The sequence below is a fragment of the Ambystoma mexicanum genome, chromosome 1p (genome assembly GCF_040938575.1).
Source record: "Ambystoma mexicanum isolate Mex_15411 chromosome 1p, UKY_AmexF1_1, whole genome shotgun sequence".
NCBI classification, from domain to species: Eukaryota; Metazoa; Chordata; class Amphibia; order Caudata; family Ambystomatidae; genus Ambystoma; species Ambystoma mexicanum.
This window is the reverse complement of record NC_090921.1, coordinates 372,138,263-372,164,959: the sequence shown is the minus strand read 5'-3', so window position 1 is coordinate 372,164,959 and position 26,697 is coordinate 372,138,263. Positions and strand designations below refer to the sequence as shown.

The 26,697-nt window shown below is 42.9% G+C and overlaps 1 protein-coding gene across 1 annotated transcript in view; it reads left to right on the top strand.

Moving 5' to 3' along the window:
* Positions 1–24,932, top strand: part of MAU2 (MAU2 sister chromatid cohesion factor) — an 893,447-nt gene extending 868,515 nt beyond the window's left edge. Inside the window, exons 18-19 of the mRNA XM_069649112.1 lie at positions 9,596–9,723; positions 15,517–24,932. Of these exons, the coding sequence (XP_069505213.1) occupies positions 9,596–9,723; positions 15,517–15,591 (203 nt within the window). The 3' untranslated portion in view covers positions 15,592–24,932. The remainder of the gene's footprint in view (positions 1–9,595; positions 9,724–15,516) is intronic.
* The last annotated feature ends 1,765 nt before the right edge of the window (positions 24,933–26,697 follow it).

Below are 26,697 nucleotides of genomic sequence, written 5' to 3'. Positions count from 1 at the left end.
ATGATCCTGCAACTGCTGCGTGGCTATTTTATCTAAGATTTTAAGTATGACGTTGGAGTTAGTAATCGGCCGTAAGTTCCCTGGGTCCTTGGGATCCAGCCCAACTTTCTTCACTAAAGGTGTAATGGTGACCACCTTAATTTCCACAGGAACTATACCCTCTTTAAAGGAGTAGTTAATGATTCTTAACAAAATCGGAGAAAATTGCTCTTTATTTTGAAGAATAATGTTAGGTGGTAATACATTTTCCGCGCAGGACGTGGGCTTCATATGGCCAAGCACCTCCAGTAACTTTATTTCAGTTATGGAGGTGAATGTGAAGATCTCCTGTCCCATGTTTTTATCAGTCTCCTTAGTACAAATGTCCTGTTGTTAGTTTATTTCTGGCATTAATGATATTTTGCCTAGCTTTAGCTATTTTGGCAGAGAACGCACAATGTCAGTCTTCTTTCGAAGGTGATAGGGGCGGGGTAAGATTTTGCGGTTTCTCTACGCTCTTAAGTATTTCAAAGAGTTTGCTAGTCTTATCTGCTGCTTCAATTTCCACATTGAAGAAGTTGGCCTTGGCTAATCTTATTTTGTCTTTGTAATCTTTGTACTTGTTTGCTGTTTTCCATCTTTGTTTTCAGTAGTCTTATCTAAGTGCCACTTCCTGAATTGTACCATTTCTTATGATTGCTAATTTTCCTAGCTAGCTTAGTTTTGAGTGGCACAATTTCCTCTACCAACTCTTGTATATCTTGCATCCATCGCTTGCCCCATTAACACCGGGCGATCCTGCACTATATTATGCCGCACACAATGGAACCTTCCATGACACGGTCCTGCTGAGCCATGCTTCCTGAGAGGTAGACTGGCCCACGAACACACGACACCTGACCGAGATTTAAAGGAACAAGGTAGGGCTGTGAAGCGTGACTGAGACAGCCTGACATCAATCCCCGTCCGTCGCCCCCCCCCCCAACAACTGCCTAGGTCTCCGGCAGAAGAGCGCAGTGCTCCAGCTGTGTCGCCTGGGGGCGCCCCAACCAACGAGGAAAGACCCGACGCTGTAACCAAAGATTGACTCCCTTAATACAGCAGAGGTCTGGAGTCCCTCGTACTGGCCGGATTCGAACGGGAGGTGAGACTTCCAGCAGACGCCTCCTCTGAGCCCAAAAGGAGAAGCAGTCCCTCTGAGGCTCTTCAGGCAGAAGCAGGATCACCCTGCCCGATCCAGGCAGAGCAACCTGCGCGAGGTGGCTAGAGGTAAGCAGAGCGGGCACCTGCGAGGGGGGCTTGGGAGGAGCCCAGGGGGTGCGGGCACTGTGTCCCGGTGCGTTCTGGACTGTCCCTTGCGGCGCTTCCTCCACTTTGCACACTGCAAGGCGCTTCTCCTCCCTTCTCCCCGAGAACAACCAGGCCTGTGGCAGACAGCCACATTACCTCAGCCCACAACTGTCTGGGAGCTCTGCGCGGGACAGCTCCCCTGCTCATCTCACACTTGCGGGGCGGAGCGGACCGCCATACAACACCTGTGTCGTGGTGCTCCAGAAACACCAAGAGCAGCCAGAAGGCGAGTTGCACAGCGGCGGGATCTCCCCTTGTTTCCACCTGCCTAACGCCCTCCGCAGCACAGCACCAGACCTCGGAGGAGCCTCTCACCTGAACTTTCCACACACACAAGCCACCAAGCAGCTTCCCACATAGGCAGTAGACCTTCTGCCAAGGCTCCCCACCCCTAAGGGGACCATACAAAGAAAGCTGCACCTTTGCCATGCCCCACATGCTACATGCGGCTGAGGTGTCAGCACACAGTCGTGACCCTAAGAACCTCAGCAGCTAAATTCTCCACAAAAGAGAGTACTGGTGCTCTTGCACCCACGAGTAGCCCAGGACATTATCTCCCACAGGATTGATGTCTCGACATCAACGGGCCGAAACATGTCATGAGCCAAACCGGTGCCCTCTAATCTATGGTATCCAAAGCATCATTACTAGCAGTTGTTGAGCACATCGGGATAAGGTGAACGCATGCAGGCCACCGTGAGGAAGAACTCCTCTCCCCAGGGGCTCCTCATCACGCTCACTCATAGACTTAGCCGCCTGCGCGCTCGCACAGCAACCCTGCCTACATCCAGTCTACCCTTGTCTCCCAGCCTCAGAAATGAACGTTTATGCACTAGAATTACCGTTCCATCCACGACAATCCATATCTTGACCTCCTCATGGCGGCAAGCAACACCTCCCTTAGCCATCCAACTCCTAAGCGGCACCTACAATGGATACCACCCTGCAGTGAATGACGTTCATGCATGCTGTCCCACCACTGCAACTACGTATCATGCCATATGTGCCACCCCTGCAACTGTGAACCCTGCCATGTGCGCCACCCCTGCAAATGTAAAGCATGCTGAGGGTGCCGCTACCAACGCTATCAATGAGGGGCATGCTAGCCCTCCTAAGGGTCCTCCACCTCCTCCCAGCACGATCAATACATCTTCTGTACCCACCCCCAAATCAGAGAACCCTGGCACTTCAACCATTCTCAGATGTGCCGTCATCAATGCGCGCTCACTCCCTGCACATGCCTTAGACATCCACGACCTTCTCGGGGACTCCAACCTTGACATACTATTTGTTAGTGAGACGAGGCTTCACAAAGCCTCTGGCTCAGCACTGGCCCTTGCCCTACCCGAGGGTTACACAATTTTTAGAAAAGACCGGGAATCCCAAAAAGGAGGGGGGTTGCTCTGATCGCTAAGCAATCCATCCCCATCAGAAGAATCCAAGGAGACCTAGGCACGAGCTGTGACTACATGCTCATCAAAATTAACCCCTCTCCCAGTTGTACCATCACTGCTCATGTCACCTAACATCCACCAGGACCCGCTACAGACTTCCAGGAAGCACTTGTGCACATCCTCAGCGACAACCTTAAGGCATCCACCATGTCCTTCCTCCTTGGGGACATGAATCTCGGCCTCCATGACCCCTCTGACAGGAATGCCTCCTCCCTCAACGCCCTCGCCACACTCTGCTTTAAACGAGCAATGTCAGAACCTACCCACAATAAAGGTCGCACCTTGGACTGGATTGCCCAACACAACTGTCCACTATCTACTCCAGTCGTCACCACCATCCCTTGGTCAGACCACGCGACCATACACTTCAATCTTAACTACGCTAAGGTCTCAACCACCAGCCAAGGGACTCTGCCACCCGCCCTCACCAGGAGCGCTAAGCAACTCACCAAGGAAAGGCTACTCCCACATCTTCAAGTTCCAGAACTTCAGCATCCATTTACTAATAACCCAGACACCCTCGCAACCACCTACAACCTCATCATCTCTAAAGCCATAGACACTATTGCCCCCCTTAAGCAAAGAAAAGCCAAACCTATTAGACATACCAATTCTTGGTATACCCAGGATCTCCTGAAACTACGTTCACAAAACTTCAGCTCTCGCTGTCTGGCAAGCAAAACCCAATGAAGTCACCAAACTTGCGTTTAAAAACATTGCTAAACAATACTAATCAGCCATCATCTCAGCCAAAGCAAGCTCCTTCAACTCCAGGATAGCCAACGCTAAATCTGGGTCCAAAGAAATCTTCGCCATTTTCAGAGAACTAGAGTCTCCCACTCCCCCGGCCAATCCCTTAAAGACAAAGAATAGTGCAACGGCATTCAAGAAGCCATGCTAAATAAACTGAACACCCTTCAAGACAAAATTATTAGCCACCAAAAAGCCTTAACGCTACAACTTTCCGATCTTCACAAGAACACCCATGATGAAATTCCTGCCTTCTCATTCCAAGAGATGACAGAAGGGGAAGTCCTCACCTTACTAAACTCACTCAAGCCCTCCAACTGTAATGGCGACTCATGCCCTGCCCAGATCAAGGACAGGGCCCCGACTCTAGCACCGTTCTTCCCTGCCTTCATCAACGCTTCCTTCCAATCAAATCAAGTGCCCTCCTGCCTCAAAGAAGCCTGGGTGCGCCCACTGCTGAAGAAACCTACACTCAACCCTAAATCTCCAGCGAACTACCGGCCCATCACGACAGTCCCCTTCCTACTGAAGATTTTGGACAAAGCAGCATACACCCAAGTCCAAAAATATCTAGAAACGCATCATCTGCTTGGCCTCCGACTGTCGGGCTTTCGACCCAACCACGGCACGGAAACCGCGCTACTGGTCCTCAAAAACCAAATTGACGACCTCAGACGTGGGCCAACCAGCCCTCATTCTACTCCTTGACCTCTCGGCAGCGTTCGACCTGGTGGACCATGAGACCCTCTGCCACCGCCTCTCAATGGCGGGCAACTTCTCACCAAATGCCACTGCATGGATCGCATCCTTTCTCAGTGGGAGAGCAATGAAAGTCTTTTCAGACCAAGCTTGCGCACACCCATATCTAATCGAGTGTGGGGTTCCTCAATGGTCCTGCATCTCACCCACCTTGTACAACCTTTTCCCTAGATCCTTATTCAAATACCTTGACTTGATGGGTATTTCCTACACCAACTACGCTGACGACACGCAAGTCCCCATCCCCCAGTCAGGAGACTACGAGGCAGACCAAAAAACCCTCAATTCCATTTACACCACCATCCAGACCTGGATGGCCAAAAACTGGCTCTCCCTCAACAGCGAAAAGATCGAACTCCTTATCGGCTCTCCAACCACAATTAAAAAAATGGGCCCTCAATATAACTCCTTTCTCATAGACAGCTCTCTTATTCCTGTATCCCAGTCAGTTAAAACACTGGGAGTCTACCTGGATTCCAACCTCACCATGACAAGATAGGTGAATGCATTCTCATCAGCGGCAGCCTACCACTCAAAACTTATCACTGCTGCCAGGCCCTTCCTAACGCAACAAAACTCCCTTACCATTGCCAGAACAATCATAGGATCTCGCCTAGACTACTGCAACGCACTCCTACTAGGCACATCAGCCAAGAACATCAAGAAACTTCAAACAATGCAGAACAATGCTCTCAGAGCAGCCACAGGAATCTCGAAAAGAGAACACATTTCTGACACCAGAAAATCCATCCACTGGCTGCCCGTTAAAGAACGCATCCTCTTTAAATCCCTTGCACTCACCCACAAATGTCGCCACGACACAGCAACTCGATACCTCGCGCAAAGATTCACTGCGCCCCCATCAAGCAGATCTGCTAGATATGGTCAAACCAACTGTCTTTCTATTCCCAAAAGCCTCAGGATTAGAGCAGGCGGCTCCACCTTCCCCATTCCTTGCGGCGACAAACTGGAACCTACTACCTCCCGCCATCAGAGGCATGGAATCCCACACAACCTTCAGAAAAGCTTTAAAAACCCTGTTTTTGTAAGCCGCTCGCTCATCATGCCTACCTGTAAGGCATTTGACCACTAAAACACTGTAAAAATGTATAACCTATGATCATTGCAACGCTGCCTGTTAACAATGTATAATTTATGCCTACCCCAACCCCTGTAACTAAGTCATATTCTTGAAACCGCGCCACAATGCCTCTGGCCTGCCAGGCGCTTTACAAATATAAAAATTAATAAAATGTGTGGTATATTTCTTGAGCATTACCTCACAACTATCATGCTCCTAGAAGGAGGTGAGTATTGGATCTAAACATGGCTGGATGTGGTCTGTCAGATTTTTAAATGTCCAGTGTCCTACCTTCAGTCATCGGACCAGGGAATCCAGAGGTCGAGTCCAGAGCTGCAACATCAGAGCATCCAGCATGAACATATTCTTCTAACCTAAGGTATTGTGGTGGAAAGGGTATTGATTCCAGAAAGTCGCTCCAGAGTATTGGAGTGCATGTAGAGGTGTCTAAGACAACCCCCTCTTACCTCCGACTCAAGCAGTTGCTTGTGTTCCTTTAGGGTCCTTTCCCAGGGTCACCAACATTGGTTAAGCCTTCTTGTAGCTTCTTTCCTAAAGGCTAGAAAGTATCCACAGGGACTTTAAACCTGATACGAACTGCCTTTTAGATAGGGTTGCGTTTTTTGTCTTTAATGGACTGGCTGTGCTGCGAAACTGCCTCTAGAACCTGAAGCTCTACTAGGATAACACTAACCAACAGTTTCCTTCCCAGAAATCACTCTTATTTGTGTATGCAGACTAAATACAATTACTGTATTTTGTGGGTGCGCAGTATTACCGATAGAACTGTCAAACTCTGGTAACAACTGTATGCGTTCAGGAACTACCATCTAAGCAGTGACTATTTGAAAGTATTGAAAAGTACATCTGTTTGTGATGGTGTAATGTGCTAAGTATTTAATAGTGGCTCTTGTGTAAATATACTATATATTTTAATGGACATTTAAGTGTAAGTGTTTCTTTGTACTGTATTTACCGGGTTCAGTATACTTACCTACAGCTCGCATTATAAGATGAGCCTTACTGCTCTGCCACTCTACCAAGGTCCTGAGTTCAGACTGATACTAAGAATTGGGGATCTACAAACCACTGGGATAGCTTAATAACGTCATACCATCAAGTAGGACTTTAGGAAAACTTCCCTAACTGCATACAAGCAAGTCAAAGACCAATAACTCCAGGACTGTTTTAGACCTGCATCTGTATTTGACCCTGAATTGACCAAACCAATATTGAGACTTCTCAAAGAACACCGTAATTTGTTTAGAACAACACAAACCTTCCTCTTGGCTTCAGCCATAAGGAGTCTCCTGCTCCTCAGTTAGAAATAATCCACACACGTCTAACAAGGAGTTTTTCCTTCATTGTGTAGATACTTGGGTTGGTTTAGAATATGCTGCCAAAATTAAATGTACATACCATGTGATGCAACCTACGATGTACGAAGATCATTTTGTAATATTATTCTGACTGTCTTGATGTCTATGATTTCCACTCTTTTCTTTTCTAAATTTCTGATACTTGCTTCAGATTTGCGTTTGTATGACGTTTTGCAACAATTTATACACTAGGAGTTTGTTGCAATTTATTATGTAACAAAAAGAATAATATTTAAGATTTTCATTTCATGTAATGGATTTAGTGCAGTGTGTTTATAGCTCTCTGACCTACCTTGGAGCGCACACAAGGACATTTGACCACATGTTAATTAGTAACAGTAGGTTATAGCTCTCTTGTTGCATTGAGCATTTACAAAAGGACACCACACCAGCTGTAAGTCATGACACAGTGGATATAGTGTGTCCAACCTTGAAATCACTCGTGGAGATAATCTACAGTGAGTTATTCCACTTTGACAATATATATTTCTACCTATTGGGACCTACCCCTTGTCGTTTTAGATATGTATAAAGCAGACCAGGGAAAGCCACACCCAATGATAAACTTAAAGAATAACCCAGGGTTATTCAAGGAAGGTGAACCCTATTGGTAAGCTATTACTCATTCAGTTATGCAATCGTACAACAGTATGAACACTTACTACGTTTCATAAGTGGGGGTGGGTAAACGCCATTCAAAGTAAACTTTTTAGAGGGCACAATGCAACTCTTGGACAAGTATTACTTGCGGACACTTTGTAACTTCGTATTTTACAGAGGTAGTTGCCACACTAATTCTTTGAGCAAGTTAGTACTTTCCAAGACTGAAGCCTTTTCTTATCCAGTCCTTCCCTAGTCTATTTCAGGAAACCTCTGAGACAGAGTTCCATAGGGGATCTTCTTAAACAAGTATTCACTTTCAGAGTCGGTGTTCAGGGACTTTTGATAAGGCTCCCTGTATGTGTTCCTGGGCAAGTGGTATGGGCAAACTCCCAACCACACTAATCACCCGCTTGGCCTCACTGGATACACACCAGACTTAAAGTATTACCCAAGCCCGCACAGTACCTTTGGAGAAAAAAATAGCTTCTGGGTGGATGCCTTCAGGATGCAGCAGCACAGGTCCCAGTCCCTGTATTCTTGGTTTGGAGACGAAAGAACTGGATACTGGATGGGAACTTGCAGCAGCAGTTGTCAGACGAGGCTTCCAGCAAAGATTTCATCATAGATCTCGCGGCTCTGTAGATCTGGCATCTTTTACAGAAGCCAGATGAAAGAATATTACTGGTCTCTTCACTCTCTTGGGCCTGCAGTCTGGTGAGGGGATTACAGGTTTTCTAATTGTGTCCCTGGAGAGGCAGGAGAAGTCCACCAAAGTTTCTGACTGATTCGGATTTAGGAAGACCATGAACCGCACAATGGCTTGAGGTCCCACGGTATTGGGCTATTGCAGCGCAGCAAGGGCACAGCACATCATGGGATAGCTGAAAATGCAGGTCTTTTTGAGACTAGGGGAATCCCAGCAGCCTCGGGATAGGAATCATCACGTTTGGGACCCCCAGGTCAATTGGAAAGAAAGGTTACAGCAGGCTCTGGTTACACAGCAGGCTCTCCGGTCGCTGGAAGTCGCAACAGCCATCTTATTCATCTTCCTCTTCAGTGTCAGCTCCAGTGGTCGACTTGTCAGCAGCTTTCAGGTTGAGTATTTTTCAGGAACTACAGCACAATCTCTGCAGTTTACAGAAAGGGGTGTTCTGGCTGTCCAATCAGGACAGCCAGCCCCTCTCCCCCTCTCACCCCCCATTGATACTGCGTTCCTTTCAGGCGAGGTGAAAGACAGAGGGCTGCAGAGTTTTGGATTCCTCCCTCATTTCCTGCCTTCTCAGATACTCTGGAGCCTGAGCAGGGAATGCGGAGGTTTCCTGCCAAAGACAAAACTTCCACTTAGGTCGTTCCCCCCTGGAATGGCAGGGCAAGACCTCAAACAACAAGCAAATGAGAAATGGTGAAAAAAAGAAACAAAATAGTGTCCCTTCTGTGCATTACTAAGACTGATTTAACAGCCTGCAAGTAATAAGACTAAAAAGTCACGAAGGTAAAACCACTGCCACCAGCCATTCAAGTGATCTTATAATTGTAACAAAAATGCTACAGGTAAGTAAGCAAGGTGATGCAGTATATCCCCCCAGCACTCCACATAAGGTAGGGTATGCTGGCTCACTGTAAAATGTAGAGGGGGATGAAAACATAAAAAATGGTACATGAGTAGGTAGGATAAGGGGCTACTAAGTAAACCCCCAGTACTCCACATAGGATGGTGTGTGCTGGACCCACAAAGAAAAAAGGTAATCAATTTCACTATACTTTTCTTGGGAAAAGTAGTTCACACAAGAAAAGGTACTTAAACCTTATGAGAAATCTAAAGGATTTCTCTGCGACACTGCACTGAGGGTGCTGTGTGTCACCATACAAAATGTGTCAGACTCCAAAAAACAAAGGAAACAAATAATCCAGATCCGGTCAAAACGCATGAGGGAGTGTGAGAAAAAGGTCTCACTCCAGGGTAAAAATTAAAAAGTCCTAAAGTCCAGCAAACTGGCTGGGGGTGGTCTCTAAGGTTGAAGGGAATTCACACAGAAATTAGAATTCTCCCTTACCCCCTTCATGTGATCCTCATGCAGAACCCCACACCCAGGGACAGTAAGTCTGCCTTTCACTGGCCACATGAGAATGGCTTCATCCAGGTTCTCTGGGGAATCCTCTCTATCACAGTGCATTGTACCCTATTTCTTCTGCTGATGTTTATTTTGTACACTGGTAACTTGAGCTGTTTATTCTTTTAGATCTGAACAAAGCCTGTGGGAACACCATTGACGCTCATGAGGCAGCCCAAATGCATCAGAACTTCTCCCAGCAGCTTCTTCAGGACCATATTGAAGCTTGTAGTCTTCCAGAACACAACCTGATCACGGTATGCACAGCATATTTGTCCTTCATCTGAACATTATTGAACGTTTGCAGGGTATCTTGGGTATTTGCACATGGAAAGAGTGATTTCAAGTTAATTTGACCATTTATTGTGTGTAATGTAACTGGCTATTGTAAAGCACAACTCTGGGCCCAAAAGGTAGCAAGCATTTGCCTATACTAGTGAACTAAACTGGGAGCATAACCACTTCCTCGGTGTGCGCTAGTCCTCTAATATATGGTATCAGCGTGACTGGTGTGGTGAGGTTATACCCTTAACCTTCTAAGTAGTACAGGTAAAAGTCAAGTACACCCATCACTCGCGCTCCCCTTATAATGATTTGAACTATTGGCATACATCAGTATGAACAGTTGTAGCCATTAGTTCAAATGTATTGAAATGGAGTATCAGTTGTCCTTTGTAGACATCCAACACGTTTTTTGACATTAAGTCTTTGTCAAGGCTGTTGTAGAGGTATTTTCCAAACAAAATTGTATTATTGAAAAATATAGTAATGTATGTCAAATACAAAAATTGAAGAAGAAATGATGCATTCCAATATCATGGTACAGGAATAACAGAGCAAATGGAGAAGAGAAAAAAATTCCAAAACAGAAAAGCAAGGTCAGTACTGTGGTTCAATAAGGTTAGACATATCCAAATGAAAAGCGCAAAATTCTTAGTCAAACTTCACACCATGTTATCACACATCTTAGTCGATGTGAAGCACCCAAAATGACTTGATAATTGTTAGGTAAGCATTGGTGCAGTCACACTGTGTGAGACTACACGCTACTCATCTGCTTGGTATTGGGTAACCTACCGTTTGTTATAGGTCTGTACTACACAAGTTAATAGTGTGACTGAGCAACCAGGCTTATCTCAAGAGGGGTAAATGTGAGCTGCAGAGCTGTACAAATGAAATGATTCAAGTAAACTTTGGAAATACTTTACAGAATCAATAAAGTTGGCGAATACTCTTTGGCTATGCTCAATACACTTCTCCTAGACCCTGATGTGACTTCAATTACAAGGATAGTATTTGCATTTATATACCACACCAATATACTGTGTAGACTCTGGGTTGCAGAAAGAAAGGTTTAAGGAAAAATAGGAAGGTTAGAACAGTTGCTTATAATGTGAGGACAACTGAATCCTCCAATGAAATCTAGGTAAGCCTTTCCTAGCAGTAACAGTATTCAACAAGCTACAACCTGTGGAGGGACAAGCAATGCCAAAGTCAATGGATTCAGAAGTGTTTTTAGGGAACCAGTACAGGAACCAGTACAGCCAAAGTAGTTTAGACATAGTCTATAGTTCTGATATACTTCTTGGATAAAGCCTTTCACAAAGTCAGATAGTTCACAGAAAATCACTGAAGACCGACAAGCTGTTGGGCCTGAGGGGAGTTGAAATCAACTCAGTTAAGCAAGTGCAAATCTCAAGTCAGACAACATGACTTAAAACAGGAAGGCAAGTACCCCCAAGCCCAAACAGTAGCTATGGTTAGAAGAAAAGTGGTCCAGCTGGATGTAGTCTTGCTACAACTGTGCAGACCCTGGTTCCTGAGCCTCAGTGGTGGGGACAAGAGGGAGGAGGTCTGGAGGGCCCCTGCGGCAGTACTCGAAGGACTTTGTTAGGCAAGATTGTATGCAGTACCCTGTGGGAGACTGCACCAACCCTATCCTCCTGCCAATAGGTAACCCAACCTTTGGTATAAGTCTGTACTGCAAAGGTTGGTACTGTGGCTGAGCTGCCAGGATCATCTTAAGAGGGGTCAATGTGAGCAGTAAGGTTGTTATACAGAGTTTCACTGTGACCGTTATTCAAATAAAAACTTGCACACAAGGTTTCTTGATTAAACAATTGTTAATTTATTTAACAGTCAGTTGAATTAAGCCTTCTTTAGAAGGGAGCAATGGAAAATATCACAAAACATACTTAAATATACACTCAGTTTCACTAAATCAGTTGATGCCCATTGAGGATGGCACACATTTCCTACACCCTCAGGTAACTTAAATAACTTGGACACTGTGGACATTGATGTATCACTGGCACATTAGAGCAATACTGAGTGGGAGATCAAAAGGAAAAGTTTCACAGTGAGAAAAACTATGGTTAACAAATATTCCTCAGCAGTTAAGTACCTTTTAGAACTGTCCTGGTCATGAAGTCAGGGGCACAGGCATGCAGAGGTCGTATGCACAGGAGACGTTGGTGGACACTGTCCTGTCGCCTTTGGCACCAGGCTCATAAACAAAAGTAAACAAGAACATCCATTTAACACCAAAAAGCTTTTATTAGGGATATAGTACTTCAGATGCATTAATCTTGAGCATTCCATCCATTAAGCACGATGCATTAAACTTGAGCTTTCCATCCATTAAGCAGCCCCAAGTGTATTCTTGGGTGTGGCTGCTAATGGATTGCCTTTGCACGTGCTCACTCTCTAGAAGTGGCAGGGTGTGGCTGGTAGGCCGGCCCTAATGGGCGTGCCCATTATCTCTGCTAGATAAGCTGTACCGATCCTCAAACGGACGCTTCGCGTTATTCTGCACTTGCAAGCAGCGTACCGCTCGCTGTCGCCTGAGGTCAGACTTGACTTTGAAGATCCTGCTTCCTGGCAGTATACTTACCAACTGGGGGGAAGCTGTTCTTACCTGTAAATCTCTTTGGCGAACCAAGTATTCATATTTACACTTTCCGGAACGCCGAAATCTTCATCTTGGCACCGCAGCACGAAACGCTCCATCGTCAACAGCAGTGCCTGCAAGGAAAAACAAAAAACAAGATTAGACATTACAAGAACAGTCATTTTAAAGTTGTGCTTCACCATACTTCATGCTTTCCTTAACCTATTACTTAACTGTTGTCAAACATTGCGGTAGCATCCATCTTCCATCCGGCCGCATCTTGTGTCTCACAGCTGCATTGAGGCCGCATTTCCATCTAAGGGAAGAAAACAGAAGAGAGATTGTGTAACTAGGAGCAACATATAAAGACAAACAGAACGAACAGCATCACAAGAGTTCAAGAAAGACTTACCAATCATAAGGAGAAGCATAGTCGCAGCTGGACTGGACTAATCCTAATCAGGGATCAGTGAAGGAACTAGATCCCACTCGACGCGCCCCTGGCAGAAGTAGCAGGATGGAGAGTTTATCTTCCATAATTCACAGGAGCAGTATCACCACATACCCCCACTCGCAGCTTTTCTGAGTGAGAGGCCTGAAGGGAGTGGTTCAAGTTCAGGGAGGGCTGCAACTGTGCCCCGACACCTCCGCAAAGACCAGGTGAGCGTAACAAGAACCCGCCAATGCAAAGTAATGTAACCCTTTCTTGGGGGAAAGGTAACTAACAAAGTTAGAGGTAAGAAGAGTCTTTCAGGGAGCCAGGACAGCCAGTGTTGAGCAAAAGTCTAAGGGAGCTGAAGCACTTCTTGCAGGTAGGTAAAACGTCCTGCACACTGTGTTAGAAATGTTTGTAGAAAATCAAATCACTGTAGGGCCACAAGCTGGGAGGGTTGTGAGGCGCAATGCTGCAAGCAACTCTGCAAAGGCAACCAAGACAAGTCTCAACTGAGAACAAGCAATGCTACACAAGAGGCAAGTCCTCTTAGTTTTACACTACCTTTGGTTACAAGAAAAACTGCTTCCAGCTAGCTTCTGTTCCTGTGTAGGTCTGCAGATCCTGTGTTCCTGGCCCTCAGTTGTTGGGACAAGAGGGAGGACATCTGAGGACTCCTGTAATATGAAAGGAAGGTCAGCGGCACTTTGCGGTTTCAGCTCCTCCCGACATTTGCAAACAGCTCCACTGCGCTTCATGGATACCTTAATGGACGTTCCTCGCATCTGCGGTACAGCACTCTGCTGAGGTGACTCAGGCTTGGTCAGTTCTGCTTCATGGGAGTCCAGAGGATCTTCCTGGAGCTCGGGTCCGACTTAAAAAACGACACTCGATCTGGTGTTCCTCTCCCTGGCACTTTGGTTCATGCAGCAGCAATGGAGGTACAGCCAGCTCCGAGAGGATGTCCAGACAAGTTCACTTTGGGGTTGATTGGTCCCACCAACCCAAGGGTAGAAGTTGTCCGTTGCAGGGCTTCTCTAGTCAAAGCAAATTTGGAGCTTCAACAATGCAGCAGGGCTTCACCGGGGCAAATCAACAGTCCAGGAGTTACAGCAAGCGTCTCTTCCAAGTTCTTCTTTGGATTCCTTTGTCCAGTGGTCGACTCTGCCTTCCAAGCAAAAAGCCGAATAGCCAGGGAGAAGAACACCAGGTTGTGTGTGTTGCTTTCAAGTTGTAACAATGAAAATAACACTGGTACACACCTGAAGTTATGAGGGCATCTTGCTATGAAGTTAGGAGTAGTAATGAGGTGCAGAGGAGACGAGCACAACCCTGACACTAGGTGTGATTGTCATAAAAACAGGAAAAATGGTGTCCACAGGCTGTTGAACACTTGCGACCCCTGCACACACTCATATATGGTCTAAAAAAGACAACCAGTACGTAGTTAATGACTTGCTGGATATAAAACCCCAATGCTTTGCAATCCAAATTACTTTGTAAGCAGACTCACCGCTATTGTTCCTTGAATGCTAGTGAGTTATCATTTGACGTGGTTTTCAGTTAACATTCTTATTCTAGTTCACTAAAAAAAAATGTATCGCAAAGAGAATGTATTCATACATATCTTTCTTATTCACAAATCAGCGAGCAACAAACAGGTAATTCTAATACCGAATTTCAAACAAATTAATAGAGTACAATAATAAATGCATATTGTCTATTACATATATGTACATGTACTCTGTACTGTAATAAATTCAGAAAAGAGCTCAACCCGTTTCGGGACTCTAGTTCCCTTCAGGATCAAGAGTGTTTTTAAGTATTCTAATTCCTTCAGGTAAGTCTGTACATTGAAAAGTTACAAATGATGGCGTTTTAGTCGAGCTTTTTTTAAAAACAACTTATATTCTCTCATTAACATGCATTTTCTAGGACTGTCCTACCTCTCATCGGTGCCCTAGGACTGTCTTTTAATGGTGGTATTTAGGTGGAGATTCAAAGTAGAAAATCCAGTAGAGGCCTGAAAAGTTAACGAGGTTTGCCAATAAATACTAATTAAATATTCAAATTCTTAATGTGTACGGTGTAAGGGTAACATTATTTGGGAAATCTACCTCCTTGATTGTGCTGGAATGAGATCTGATATTGTTCGGACATATACCAATAAGCCATGAATCGTAGGCATGGATTAATCTGCCAGATTTGTACACCTATGGTCTATGAAAATAATTATAACACTAACCCAACCTTTTTACAAATGATAGCCCATCTTTTGTCAGGCAATGGTCAACAAATGCATTAGAATATTGCATCAATCCAAAGTTTTAAGCTAATACAAGATAAATTCATAATCTAATTGATGCACAGAAACAACCATCTCTCTTTTGAGAGCGGTGCTAGGAGTGTCAGACTGATGAAGTGGAAGACCGAAAAGACCATGTTCTGGCTCGTTCTTGTAGCATAATATTTTGAATGTTGATATGTGGGCCACTTTTCCTTTGCATATGCTATAACACAGCATTTTTGTGTTAAGCCATGTTTGCTACAAGCTTTTATTCTTGTTTTGGTGCAAGGTTATGTATTATTGAAGATAAGTATGCGTGGGCCAAGATTTGTAAATGCTACAGCACATTCTTTGCCTGATCGCCTTATGCATCAGTGCTCACCTTCATGGTTTCTTTGCCATTTTTAATTGGTAACCCCTCCTGTTCTCTTCTCTTTCAGTGGACAGATGGACCGCCGCCGGTACAATTCCAAGCCCAGAATGGTCCTACCACAAGCCTGGCTAGCCTCCTGTGAAGGACAGGAAAGTCTGTGTACTGTGCACTTCTCCTCACTGACTGGATCCTTCACCTCCTCGATGGACTCTGGGATTGAGGATGGTGCTACCATGAAGCACTGCACACTTTAAAGCAAGGAGGAAACCTGGCCTTTTATCCCCTGACATTTTAGCTGGGGTTTTTAAAATGCCACTGAAGTGTTCCACAATCCCTCTAAGCAACAGCAAGTTTCGACTGCAAGGCAGTCTGCGGATGTGTGAAACCCCCCCCCCCTGCAAGCAACTGGAGCGCGAGTGTTGCAGGTGAAATAAGGCTGTGATTCACAAAAGGACAAGCTTGAAGGAAAGCCGATTTGCTGAAGTTCCAGTTTCTGTCTGGAAGTACTGTGGATTTCAAATGGTGGCTCCACTCAATGCAGTTGCAATGGCTCTTCACCAGCTTCGTCAGGTTGTGGAAACACCAAGTCTGGAATGGCTTTTCTATGAGGAGCATCTTTAAATGAGACTTTGCACTTGGTGTTTTCTCAACATTTCTTTTTGTAGCATTCTCCTCCCACCACTCCAGTTTGTGATAAGTTACTTTGTGAGAGTAAAACTGACTTGCCAGCTGGATGTAAACTATGTAGGAAAATCATGCAAACAATATAGCCAGGTAGGGCGTGCTCTGGCTGTGAGTTCTCCGTGCTCAAGTGCACAAGTCTCACGTCCTTGTAAAGTGTCAGTAAAGTTGAGTCCAATTTCACATGGGTGTTGCCATCTCCAAGTTAGCATAAGTTAAACTGCATACAAAAATATTATTTTAGCCCTTGCAGCAAATTATTCTCGTGATAAATACTTGACCGCTTCATTGAAGATTTGTTGAGGAAATAACATTTGATCGACGCATTTTATTCAAGTTTAATAACCTGATTGCAAACTTATGGCATGCAAGGTGGTGCCATTATGGCTGGAGATTGTAGTGGCGCAAATTAGCCACTTTCACTGTGATATCCACTGGGAAGGTCTCGCTGGTGAAAGCTGTAGGAAACATCTGAGCTTGGAATTAGAACTTTCAACACCCAGTTTAAATTTAATGTACAATGTTTTAATACTACTTTTTCTTGCAGTTTCCAAATGGCACCCTGGGTTTTGATTGTACTATTTATTTTCATTGTGGTTTAGCCAAAAGGCTTTTTGTAGATTTATTTTGCTAAACATTTTTATAGTGCATCAATTGTAATACATTTAAAAGCCTGAATGTTCACTGATTTAGCGAAGTGCGAGGGGCATTTTCTGTAGCTTGAGAGCTACATTTTGTTATTTAGCAAATTACTGCAGTGTTAAAGGAAGGGTTCATAGGTGAAACACCTTCAGTGTTTTACTGAAACAGTTGCATTCAGCATGGTAGTTTGAACATAGGCGTTGATTGCAATAGGAGGTAGAAACATTGAAGTGAGAGTTCCTTGTGATCCGAGCTCCTTCTGCATAATATCTTAAGATTCTTTCTTGCCTACTGATTGCTGTTGTCAGTTTGTGCACACAAATGGTGCAAAGAATACCCACAAAGTTTTAAGTATAGAACCTAGGAAAACCTGCATTTCCTGCTGACGGTGAGCTTTAATCTTCCTTTCTATATGAAGTGATGCCCATTCAAGAAAATGTGGACCAATAGTGGGCACTGATTGAATACCTCCTACCTCTTTTGGCATTCTCCGTAACCTATTCACGCCACTTTTCTCCTGTGAATATGGAGTGCAAACCAAGCTTATGGTTGACTTTGTGAAAGACCAGTCAGTCTTGAGCAGCACAGGAGAAACCCACAATTCTGCTGCACCTTCAACATAACCTAATCTCTGGGATAACTGATCTATATGCTGATAGTGTCTTTCCCTCACGCCTCTTTCTACACAAGTGCGGGTTTTGGTAGTCATGGTCCACCTGAACGACTCTTATAGTGTGATCAGAACTGTACGAACCCTTTGGCAGTTTTTCGTTCAGGACCCCATTTTTTCAACTAATTCACGGTCACCAAAACCTGCCTTATTTTTTACTTATTAATGTTGCTAGCTTCCTGTCCCCTCGTGCACCAGTCATTGTGCTTTAGTTCCTATTAAGCCATTTTGAAAGCCCTACAAACGTTTGTCAAGTTGTCAGCGCCGTGCAACCTTTGTCCTGCAAAGCCAGCGTTTTCTTCACAGCCAGACCTTTTTTGGTGGTAAATGCAGTGCTAGGTCTGCAATTTCAGAAAAGATGGACCTTAATCAACTGATGTGCTTCTGTCTGGGCAGTTGTAAAGGATCATTTGTTTGCGTGATTCAGCCGATTGTGTGCTACATTCTCTTCCATGGGAGAATAGCACGTTTTGCATTAGATCTTCGGAATGTTAAAATCTGGGTTCGGTGTTCTGTGGATTACTTTACAAACACTTACTCGGATGGCGTTATTCTATTTCTTTCCCCAGTCAGCTGTCCTGTGGTAAGGTCATCCCTAATTGGACATTTTGGATCTGCTTCAGACTTTTGCAGTCATTTTTTTAATGTTCATGTTAGCAGATCGGACATTCTAGACTCGCTACCCTGACGTACAGTTATGTCCATCTAGTATGTGAACACTTCCACAGTGTGGCACCAAAACAGGGAATTTCACCCATCCGCTGTTACGGTCAGCTCTTTGTGTTTTGTTATATCATATTTAGCAGTTTGTTCTATGTATCCACTAAAAGGAAACGTATATTTTTACACATTCTTTTGTAACAAAATGCCAAACGGGGCTAACTACTTAATTCACTGCTGATACAGCCAGCTGTTGTACTTCCAGACTATCTCGTGTTTCTGACTTGGCTTCTAGGAATGACGAGATGGGTAACCCATGCTCACTGTTTTCACAGTGCATTTGCTTACTTTAGTTTGGTAGGTGCTTGTTATAGTGGTAGAAAAAATGCCTACCTCGCTACTACTGCACGTTTTTTAATTTCAGTGAAATTTAGACTTTTTAAATGGAAAACCTGGCTTGTGTAACCTTCACTTCCTGAATTGAACGGCTCACAGTCCTGTTCTAAACAAGTCCCTGTGAGTTGATGGACAATTCATAGGGTTGTTAGAGAAACCCTTGAAACAAAACATTTATCTATTGGGGACTCTAGCCCATTGTAGAAAGATGAACTGACTTTGCTCGTTTTCGATCCTACTGATTTGATGCTTGAGGTAGGGGACCTAAACATGAGCGAGATTTAGTCAAGAATGCCTTCTGAAAGGACATTCTATTGAAACAGTATCTCATATCAGCAAATGGTCATTTGTTGTCTGACATTTACTAGGAGGATCCAGCAGTTGGAATAAGAGGCGGAATGGAAGTAAGAGTTAGAAAGGGGTGTGTAGTTGATTGGTGCTTTTAGGGATCAATTCCGCACACATTTGTGATTATTTCGAAATAATGTTTCAATATGGTTGGTCCAATGCTAAGGTCTTTCTTACCTTCCAGTTCATCCACCGCTACTTGCGCATTAGATGTAAGGCAGGGTGACTGGTACATGCTCATGTTGGTGCATAATTATGCATTCTGTACAACCAGTGCAGAAGGGCAGGATTTTAATTCACAATTTTAAGCTTTTTTGCGAGGGGTGGACTGAAGTCACCTGTACACATTTCTTTAAATCTTGTATGTAAATATTTATTATATGTATATGGGTTACTAAACGGATCCCTCAGCGGGGCTGAAGGCAGCAGGTGTGGCACAGTGCCTTACTACACCCTTGAGAAGTCCACATGTTTGCTCATATGCAGAAAGCCTGCAGGGGCTGTGTTGTAAATAAAACTAAAAATGAGTGACTTGAACTAAAATGGGGACATTTTTGCAGTGAGCTCTTTAATGCTGCCCTATTGCATTTATTTTAGTAAATCCCTGGACTGCATCATGAGATGTATAGAAGTTTAGAATTGTGAACCACTGCAACCTGCACCAGTCGCATTTAATCTTACAACAGTCTAAAGAGAAGCGCAGTTACAGCAACATAGTTTGTGTGATGTTCTACTGCCTGTAAGCGCATGTGGCTATTGACATATGGTGAGAAAATCAGTTACAGCACTTTGTGAAAAAATTGTTCAGAAAATGATTACTGAATTATAGATCATTCACACAAATTCTTATGTTCATCACAATCTTTAGAAAATGCTGATTCACAAAGCGAATCCTCCACCCTACTTAAAAAGGTTAATGCTCTTAACTGATCTTTCTATTGCAGAACCTTGTACGCAATCGCCAGTCCCATAGAAACCTATCCCAGAGCCGGCCTGTGAGGGGCCAGCATCTTCTTGTACAGCTGTTTTAAGTTTGTGTATATTAAATTATTTAATAGTTTCATGTGTGTAATAGTGTGTTCTCATAGACCTTATGTTTCCATTAGAAATTAAGAATCTCATCTTTTCAGACTATTCTTGTTTGAAGATGCATATTGCATCAGTCTGTAATCACCTTTATTTACCTATCACGTTTTGACTGGTAAACCCAATGTTTACAGTTTAAAAAAAAAAGCAAACGAACACTGTGTAAAAAATACTTTTGTATTATAAGTAATTCCCTTATAACCTTATTTAAATACCCCTCCCTTTTAAACACACTTCAATGCATCTTTCTAAATATATATAAAGGCCTCTTTCATACAAGCTTTTTTTATAAAAAAAAAAGAAATCCACAGCTAAACAACCTGTACAGTTTCTGTAGCTTCTTTTTTAAGAAATGTTTTTAACCAGATCTGTTCACATTAAGCAGAAACATTTAATCATGACCCTGTAGATAGTGTAAAATAATTTTGTACAGTATTTGAATTTCTGGGCGCACGCATATTTAGCTGTTTCTTCTTCTTGCAACAGGGCTGATTGATGAGGAGGTCCGATGGGGTTAATTAACGTTGTTTGCCCTAAAGAGGCCTCATCTAATTACATCACACGGAAACCTACAATGCCTTCTCACCCTCCATGATTTTACTTATTTTAGTATGTGTTCAGACCTCCTAGAAAGAAATCAATCTATGGTGTTGGGCTTGTGGGTGTGAGGGGATATAAGGTGGTAGATGGGGAGGCCGGGCAACAGAGGTTTTGGTTCACTGATATAGAAGAGGTAAGACCAGCTCAATTTTTCTGAGCTCGGTTTACTTCAAATAGATTAAGTGAATCAATTTGCGCAGAAAATGCGACTATGAACAAGCTGTGAAGGGCAACGAAAATGATGCAAACATATCCTTGTGACCTTCTTTAATACAGGGAGATTGGAGTGCAGAGTGTAACTTCACTTAAAGCTGCTTCTTTTGTTCTGTCAACACTTTAGCAGCAGCCTAGCCTACCCTTTAGCTACTGCATAGAAATACTGTAATTACATTGTAGCATTTATCACGTTCAAATTGTCATAAATTGTTAAGTCCCGATGTAAATGCACTTCCTACTGGATGGTTCAGACAGTTTGTACTTGCCAGAGTTGTGTTGGGGAGCTGACCCTAAACAAGGGCTAATGCCTGCGGTCATTGTGAGATGTGTAGCTCAAGCATTCTGAAGAGCTATCTAGTGACGTCGGGACTGGGGGATACTTTTCATTTGGTATCTTTCTCCAACATTATATAACACAGGTTATTTACATTGTATTTCCTTTGGTTTCGAGCCTGTCTTTTTTTCAGTCTGAAGTGTTTTCTTCCACATACCAATGGTACTTTCCCTCATGTGTCATTGATGTGTAACATTGCTTTTCCCCTTGGCTGTGAGTGATTACGTACCTTTGAAGGAAAACCTGGAAATCCCCAGTTAGTGAACTATTACTAAATAGAATTATGTTGTTGGGCGAGAACTTTAAAGGATTATGGGCCATCACTGTTACTGCTCCAGTATTTGAGGATTGTCCCATATTACAGCATTGTTTAATGAGGTCATATGGTAAGCTCCCCAAAAGGACCTGTGAAACGTCATACCACAAGATGTCTTGACTGTTTTTAACCAAGGTTTCTTCTCTGTGCAGACTAGTTTCCAGAGCAGGGTAACATTAGGCAACAACGTATGACGCATATAACAAAGTGCCCCAGTTTCGAGGGAACCGAAAAAGCAAGGTGCTTGCATCAGCACTGCCGCTGTGTAGTTCCAGGTGATGTGGTTTCCCGAGTCAAAAGACTGGTCTGCAGCATGACCTTTTTCCCTTTCAGTGGAGTTCAAATTTTAACTTGAAGCAAAATATAAAATGACTCCAATCCAAGAGAAAGCACATTGTAATTATGGGTGACAATAACATGTTAAAGCAGCTCAGTGATAAACCTACTACTGAATTAGCCTGTTCTTGGATGTGGTCTTAACTTACACGGTTATGGCAGCTAAAAGATAACCACCTGCTTGCCTTCTGCTAAAACTTTGAAAATAGGTGCAAGTCGTGTATCATGGCAGAAACTAGTTAGTCCTGCCTAGAAATACTCGGGTATTGATGTATGTTAACCTAAATTCCAAGAGGGAGTATAAGGGGCACATTGGGTTTACTAAATTACTGAAAGTTGCATATGGAAAATAATTATTTTCTGTAATTGAACGTTTTTCTAAACAAGTATTGCTACTGTAGCATAGTCTGAGCATTGAGTTACTTCATTATGGCTCAGAAGCATTCCCTGTCTCCTTAAATAGTGGGTTATTTTTACAGTACATCAGTCTAATCTTCAGGAGTAGTCATTTTTACCATCTGCTTTCTTCTGTTCAGGCTGAAAAGCACCTTTTTTTTGTTATTATGTTAATTTGTATTTCCAAGGTGGCAGGAGTCGTGCAAGTTTCCTGCCTCTCGATTTGTAGAATGGTTAATGTTAGACTGGGACCCTTCAGTAAGGGTTATGAAGATTGTGCTACCATCCTCTTTTGGTGTCAACTGTCTTCAGCTTGATTCCCTTGATTGGGAGTTTTTTTTATTTTGAGTTTTCTGTTTGGAGAGATTATTACTTTAAATCTAAAGAACGCCAAAAACAGTGCTAAAATGGGTGAACCTTGTGAAGTGTTACTGGTTAACATCTATAAGAAATCATATGGGTAATGCTTCTAGCTCTGATGCACAGTGTAAGAATGGTACATTTTGCAATCTCTGCACTCAGCAGACAAACCTATTTTGCCCTGAACAGAAGTGTTTTCAAAGTTGACTCCTCTTGATAGAAGTGAAGCTGGTGTACTTTAAAAAAGTAGTTCATTTTATATTGGGGGGGATGGGTAACAACTATTTTCAGAGATTACTTTAGAACCAGATGGACTTAATCATTCGATTTGAAATAAGAATGTAATCTTCCATTTGTATCTGCCTAATTGCCTGATTACGACTGCCAAGCCAATCTTAGCTGCCTGTTTCTGTGCCTGCTGTAAAATTATCGATTTATAGATTTGCTGGCCAAAGCCACGTTATTTTATTTTGTTAGGGATATGGGGAGCAACAAATCTTGGCTTGATGGTTAACAGCAGAGTATCCAAATAATCTAATGCAAATAATCCTCATTTGTATATAAATGTATCTCTTGCACCTGAATTTTTGTAAAGCAAGGTGACGTTCCCTACAAGGTTCAGAACTCGACCTATTGTATCCACAGATCACAAGTCAAGTTTTATGGCCACTCCAAAATGAATTAAAATTGTGGTTCACAAGAGTATTTTGAACTTGATGGATGATTATTTTACTATCCACAAGAAAATTAGAGCACTAGTCAAGATCTGGCACAATATTGTAATTCCATTTAGGTAGGCCAATCATATTACTTTGCTGGAATTAACACAATCTAATTTTGGTTGGATTATAATTCAAAGCAATTTCGCATTAGTCATTTTAGAGAAAGTACTTTTATATTTATGTAAACTTTCTTTACAGGTTTTTAGTGTCCTTGTTGATGGTTTCATTTTAATCAGGGTGTTTATTCCACATAGAAACGTTGTTAGTCCATATAAACAATTGTTAAGATAAAGAAAAAATAAAACCACGGAACCTGCACCCTCAAACTAAAATACATTTTTTTAAGTGCTGATAACATATTGTACAACAGGAATATGTTTTATTTGTAATCGAAAATGTCATATTACCATAACATCCTGTCTAAAATTAGGTGAAATGTATCTTATTCCTATAGAATGTATTTAATGTCCAGACTTAAAACAGAACATGTTAAATTCCCAGTGAAGCCTTAGTGTAAAGATGCGTGAGCTCATTACTTCAAATTAATTTAAAGGAGTTTGTAATTTGTGTCCATTAGCTGGCCTTCAAAGCAGAACTTGGTCTTTGATCCATGGTGGCAGGCTTTGAAAATATGACTAAAACAAAACTAAATATCCATTCAGCATGTCCTGACTGTTTGCAAAGTTGATACAGCAGTGTGAAGTGATTTGCAAATATGTGCACTGTAAAGTGCAAAATGAGTACAACACAAAAAGACTGTTTAATGTCTAATATTAAGGTTCACACGTTCCAATCTCAACATTGCCTGATGAATGCGCAACTCTCAATCTGTGACTTCTAAACTGTATGGATTGTACCCTTGTATCCTTCACATAAATAATCTTTATCTCATCATAGGAATACCAGATTATGTGGGTACCAGGTTGCTTTCATACAACAATGTAATGGGTACCTGGGAGTTAGTCTTGGTATACGACTATTGAACCAACTGCATAGAAGTACCATATTACAATGGTTTATAAAAGGGGCTGGGCACGTTATATCCCTGTGACAGTCATTTAGTAACCTTGATCATTGAAACAAATGGTTGTCTGGAACCAAAATAAAGCCATTAAACCTGAAAATGTACTTCATGAACCTTAATCTAAAAGTGGCGCTAGGTTTTTCATTACTCTTGTGCTTGGCACTAAATTCCTTGTCTGTGATTCAATCTGTCAGATATCTTTACTGATTCTGTTTATTATGCAGTCTCCTACAAAACCATTTTATTGTCACATGGAAAATATTCATAGTCTAAAGTCTAGTGTTGGCACTTCAGTTTCCCTGCTGCGAATATTATTCCTTCTATTTTCCCAGAGCAAATATTTTTGTTTAACTTGTACAGAATGCTATTATGTTTGGATTGAAACAGGAAAGTTCCTTTTTATCCGTGCAACTGTAGATTTCCATTTTCATTTGTAAAATGTTTGCTGCGACGATACACACTTTGTAATGCTCCGACGGGTCTGTACATTGTATTTTTTACTTGTTTCTAGTGCGCTCGCACTTGCGTATAAAAACGTATTGTGAGCATTTGCTTTTAACCACCTAATTAAATCAACCCTGTAAAATGTACATATGGCACTGGAAATAGAACATTACATGTTAGCTTGTCATTGCATTTGGTTTATCTTGTTTTCTATATATTAGAAGAATTTTTAAATAAAAAAGTTTTATTAAATTTCTCTTGTTTGATACATATGGTGTATTGTTTGTGATAATTTTGCTCACCTCGTTTGTGTTGCGCTGAGGCTTTGATCTTTTGGGCTGCTGCTTTTATGCACCCTCAGTTTTGCCGCTGTCTGTATTCCCTAAAGTATGTCTGCTCTCCTCTTGAAATTTCATCCTAGGTGTTGCTGCTTCTTGGCGACTCGGGTAAGTGTCTTAATACCCATTTTGTGGTATATCTGCATTCATGTGGTATTCTTGTATTGCTCGGACTTTGTATTCCTGCTACCTGTTTAATTTTCTACTTTGTGTTCCTCGCTATGTTCCCCATTGCATTTTCCCTTCCCTTCTGATTTTATTTTAGGCTGGTGCCCCAAAGAGAAGCAACGGTCGGCCTTTGTTCGCCATTATGGTTGATCTACCTGGAGCATTTTTCCCTTTGCTGTGTATTACTGTGTTTTTATGCCCCGGATCCCACCAGTTATTGCTTCTTTTGCTTCTTTTGCTCCCTCGCTCTGGACGCCTACTTCATGTGGATATTGATGTGATTTCATCATCGCACCATAGTTGTGGCCCATATTTTCCTTCCACCTTTCCCATATATAGAATCTGGCCGTTCAGAGAATAGGGGTGTAAGTAGAGGGGAATTGCACGTTGTGGTTTCTTGGGCCTGGTTGTCTACATGCCTTGGCTCACAATGGCTCCGTGGAAGGCTCTGGCTGGCAATAAGCACTTTGCACACAAGTCTAGGGTGTCGGTAACCATGACCTAAATTAGAAAAACAGAAAATGTGGTGTTTTACAAACTAGACCAATTCGGATTTCTGACATATAACCCCTCCCAAATGATGTTTGGGGGGGGGGGGATTTAGCCTGGGAAATAAGTGCAAGGTCTTTGCCCCATGTGTGTTATTTTGGGCATGGCTTCAACAGGCCCAGGCTCACCATGCAGTGAATTTACAGACATATCCCCCTTGCACGGAGAACACCTACTCCAACTATGTCTTCTCTTGGCACGCAGCTCCCAATAGAATACAGAGTCCTGTGACCAGTAGGGTCCAATTATATACACAGCTCCTCTGCCTATTTTCTTTTTTGAATTGTATTCATTTTTCTTGAACATCCTTAACATGAGCTGGCTACAAGCCGCGGGTTCATATGTTTCACATTATGAACAGTTTTTGGTAAATTGCCCCGCCCCTCACCCGCCTTCTCCCAGGAGTATTTCATAAGACCGCAAACAATACAGTAGCCTGTAAGCAAGTTAATGTAGGTGGTACGCATAATCCATAAAATTCAGGACATGTCTGAGGTTCAGGGCCCTCAATCTCCTTGGACACGAGAGGGCCTTAAAGTCTGTTTGCATATACGACAAGAACTGTGACCAGATCGCTGTGAACAATAGGTGAGAGTTTCTTATGTTGGCTGTAAGTTTTGCCATACTGCGTCCATCCATAAATGCCAGGGGGGGAATTTCCGTTTTCTTCCAGAGCTGAAGGATATAAACTTATTTTGTAAGAAGTAGATGAATAAGTAAATTCCGCATTGGAGGTGGTGCTTGAGTGTCCAGGGCCAAAAATACCCAGGACGCAGCCCGCCGAGTCATCGGGTACATTAATCTGGAGAATGTCCTTTTATCTTAGATCTCACTTCCAACCAGTAGTCGTGAATCAAGGGGCAGACCCATAAAACATGCAGCAGCGGTCCTTCTCATCCTGCGACCTCTCCAGCAAGGCTTGAAATAATCTGGGTGACTTTGTTGTAATGGAGACAGGGTTT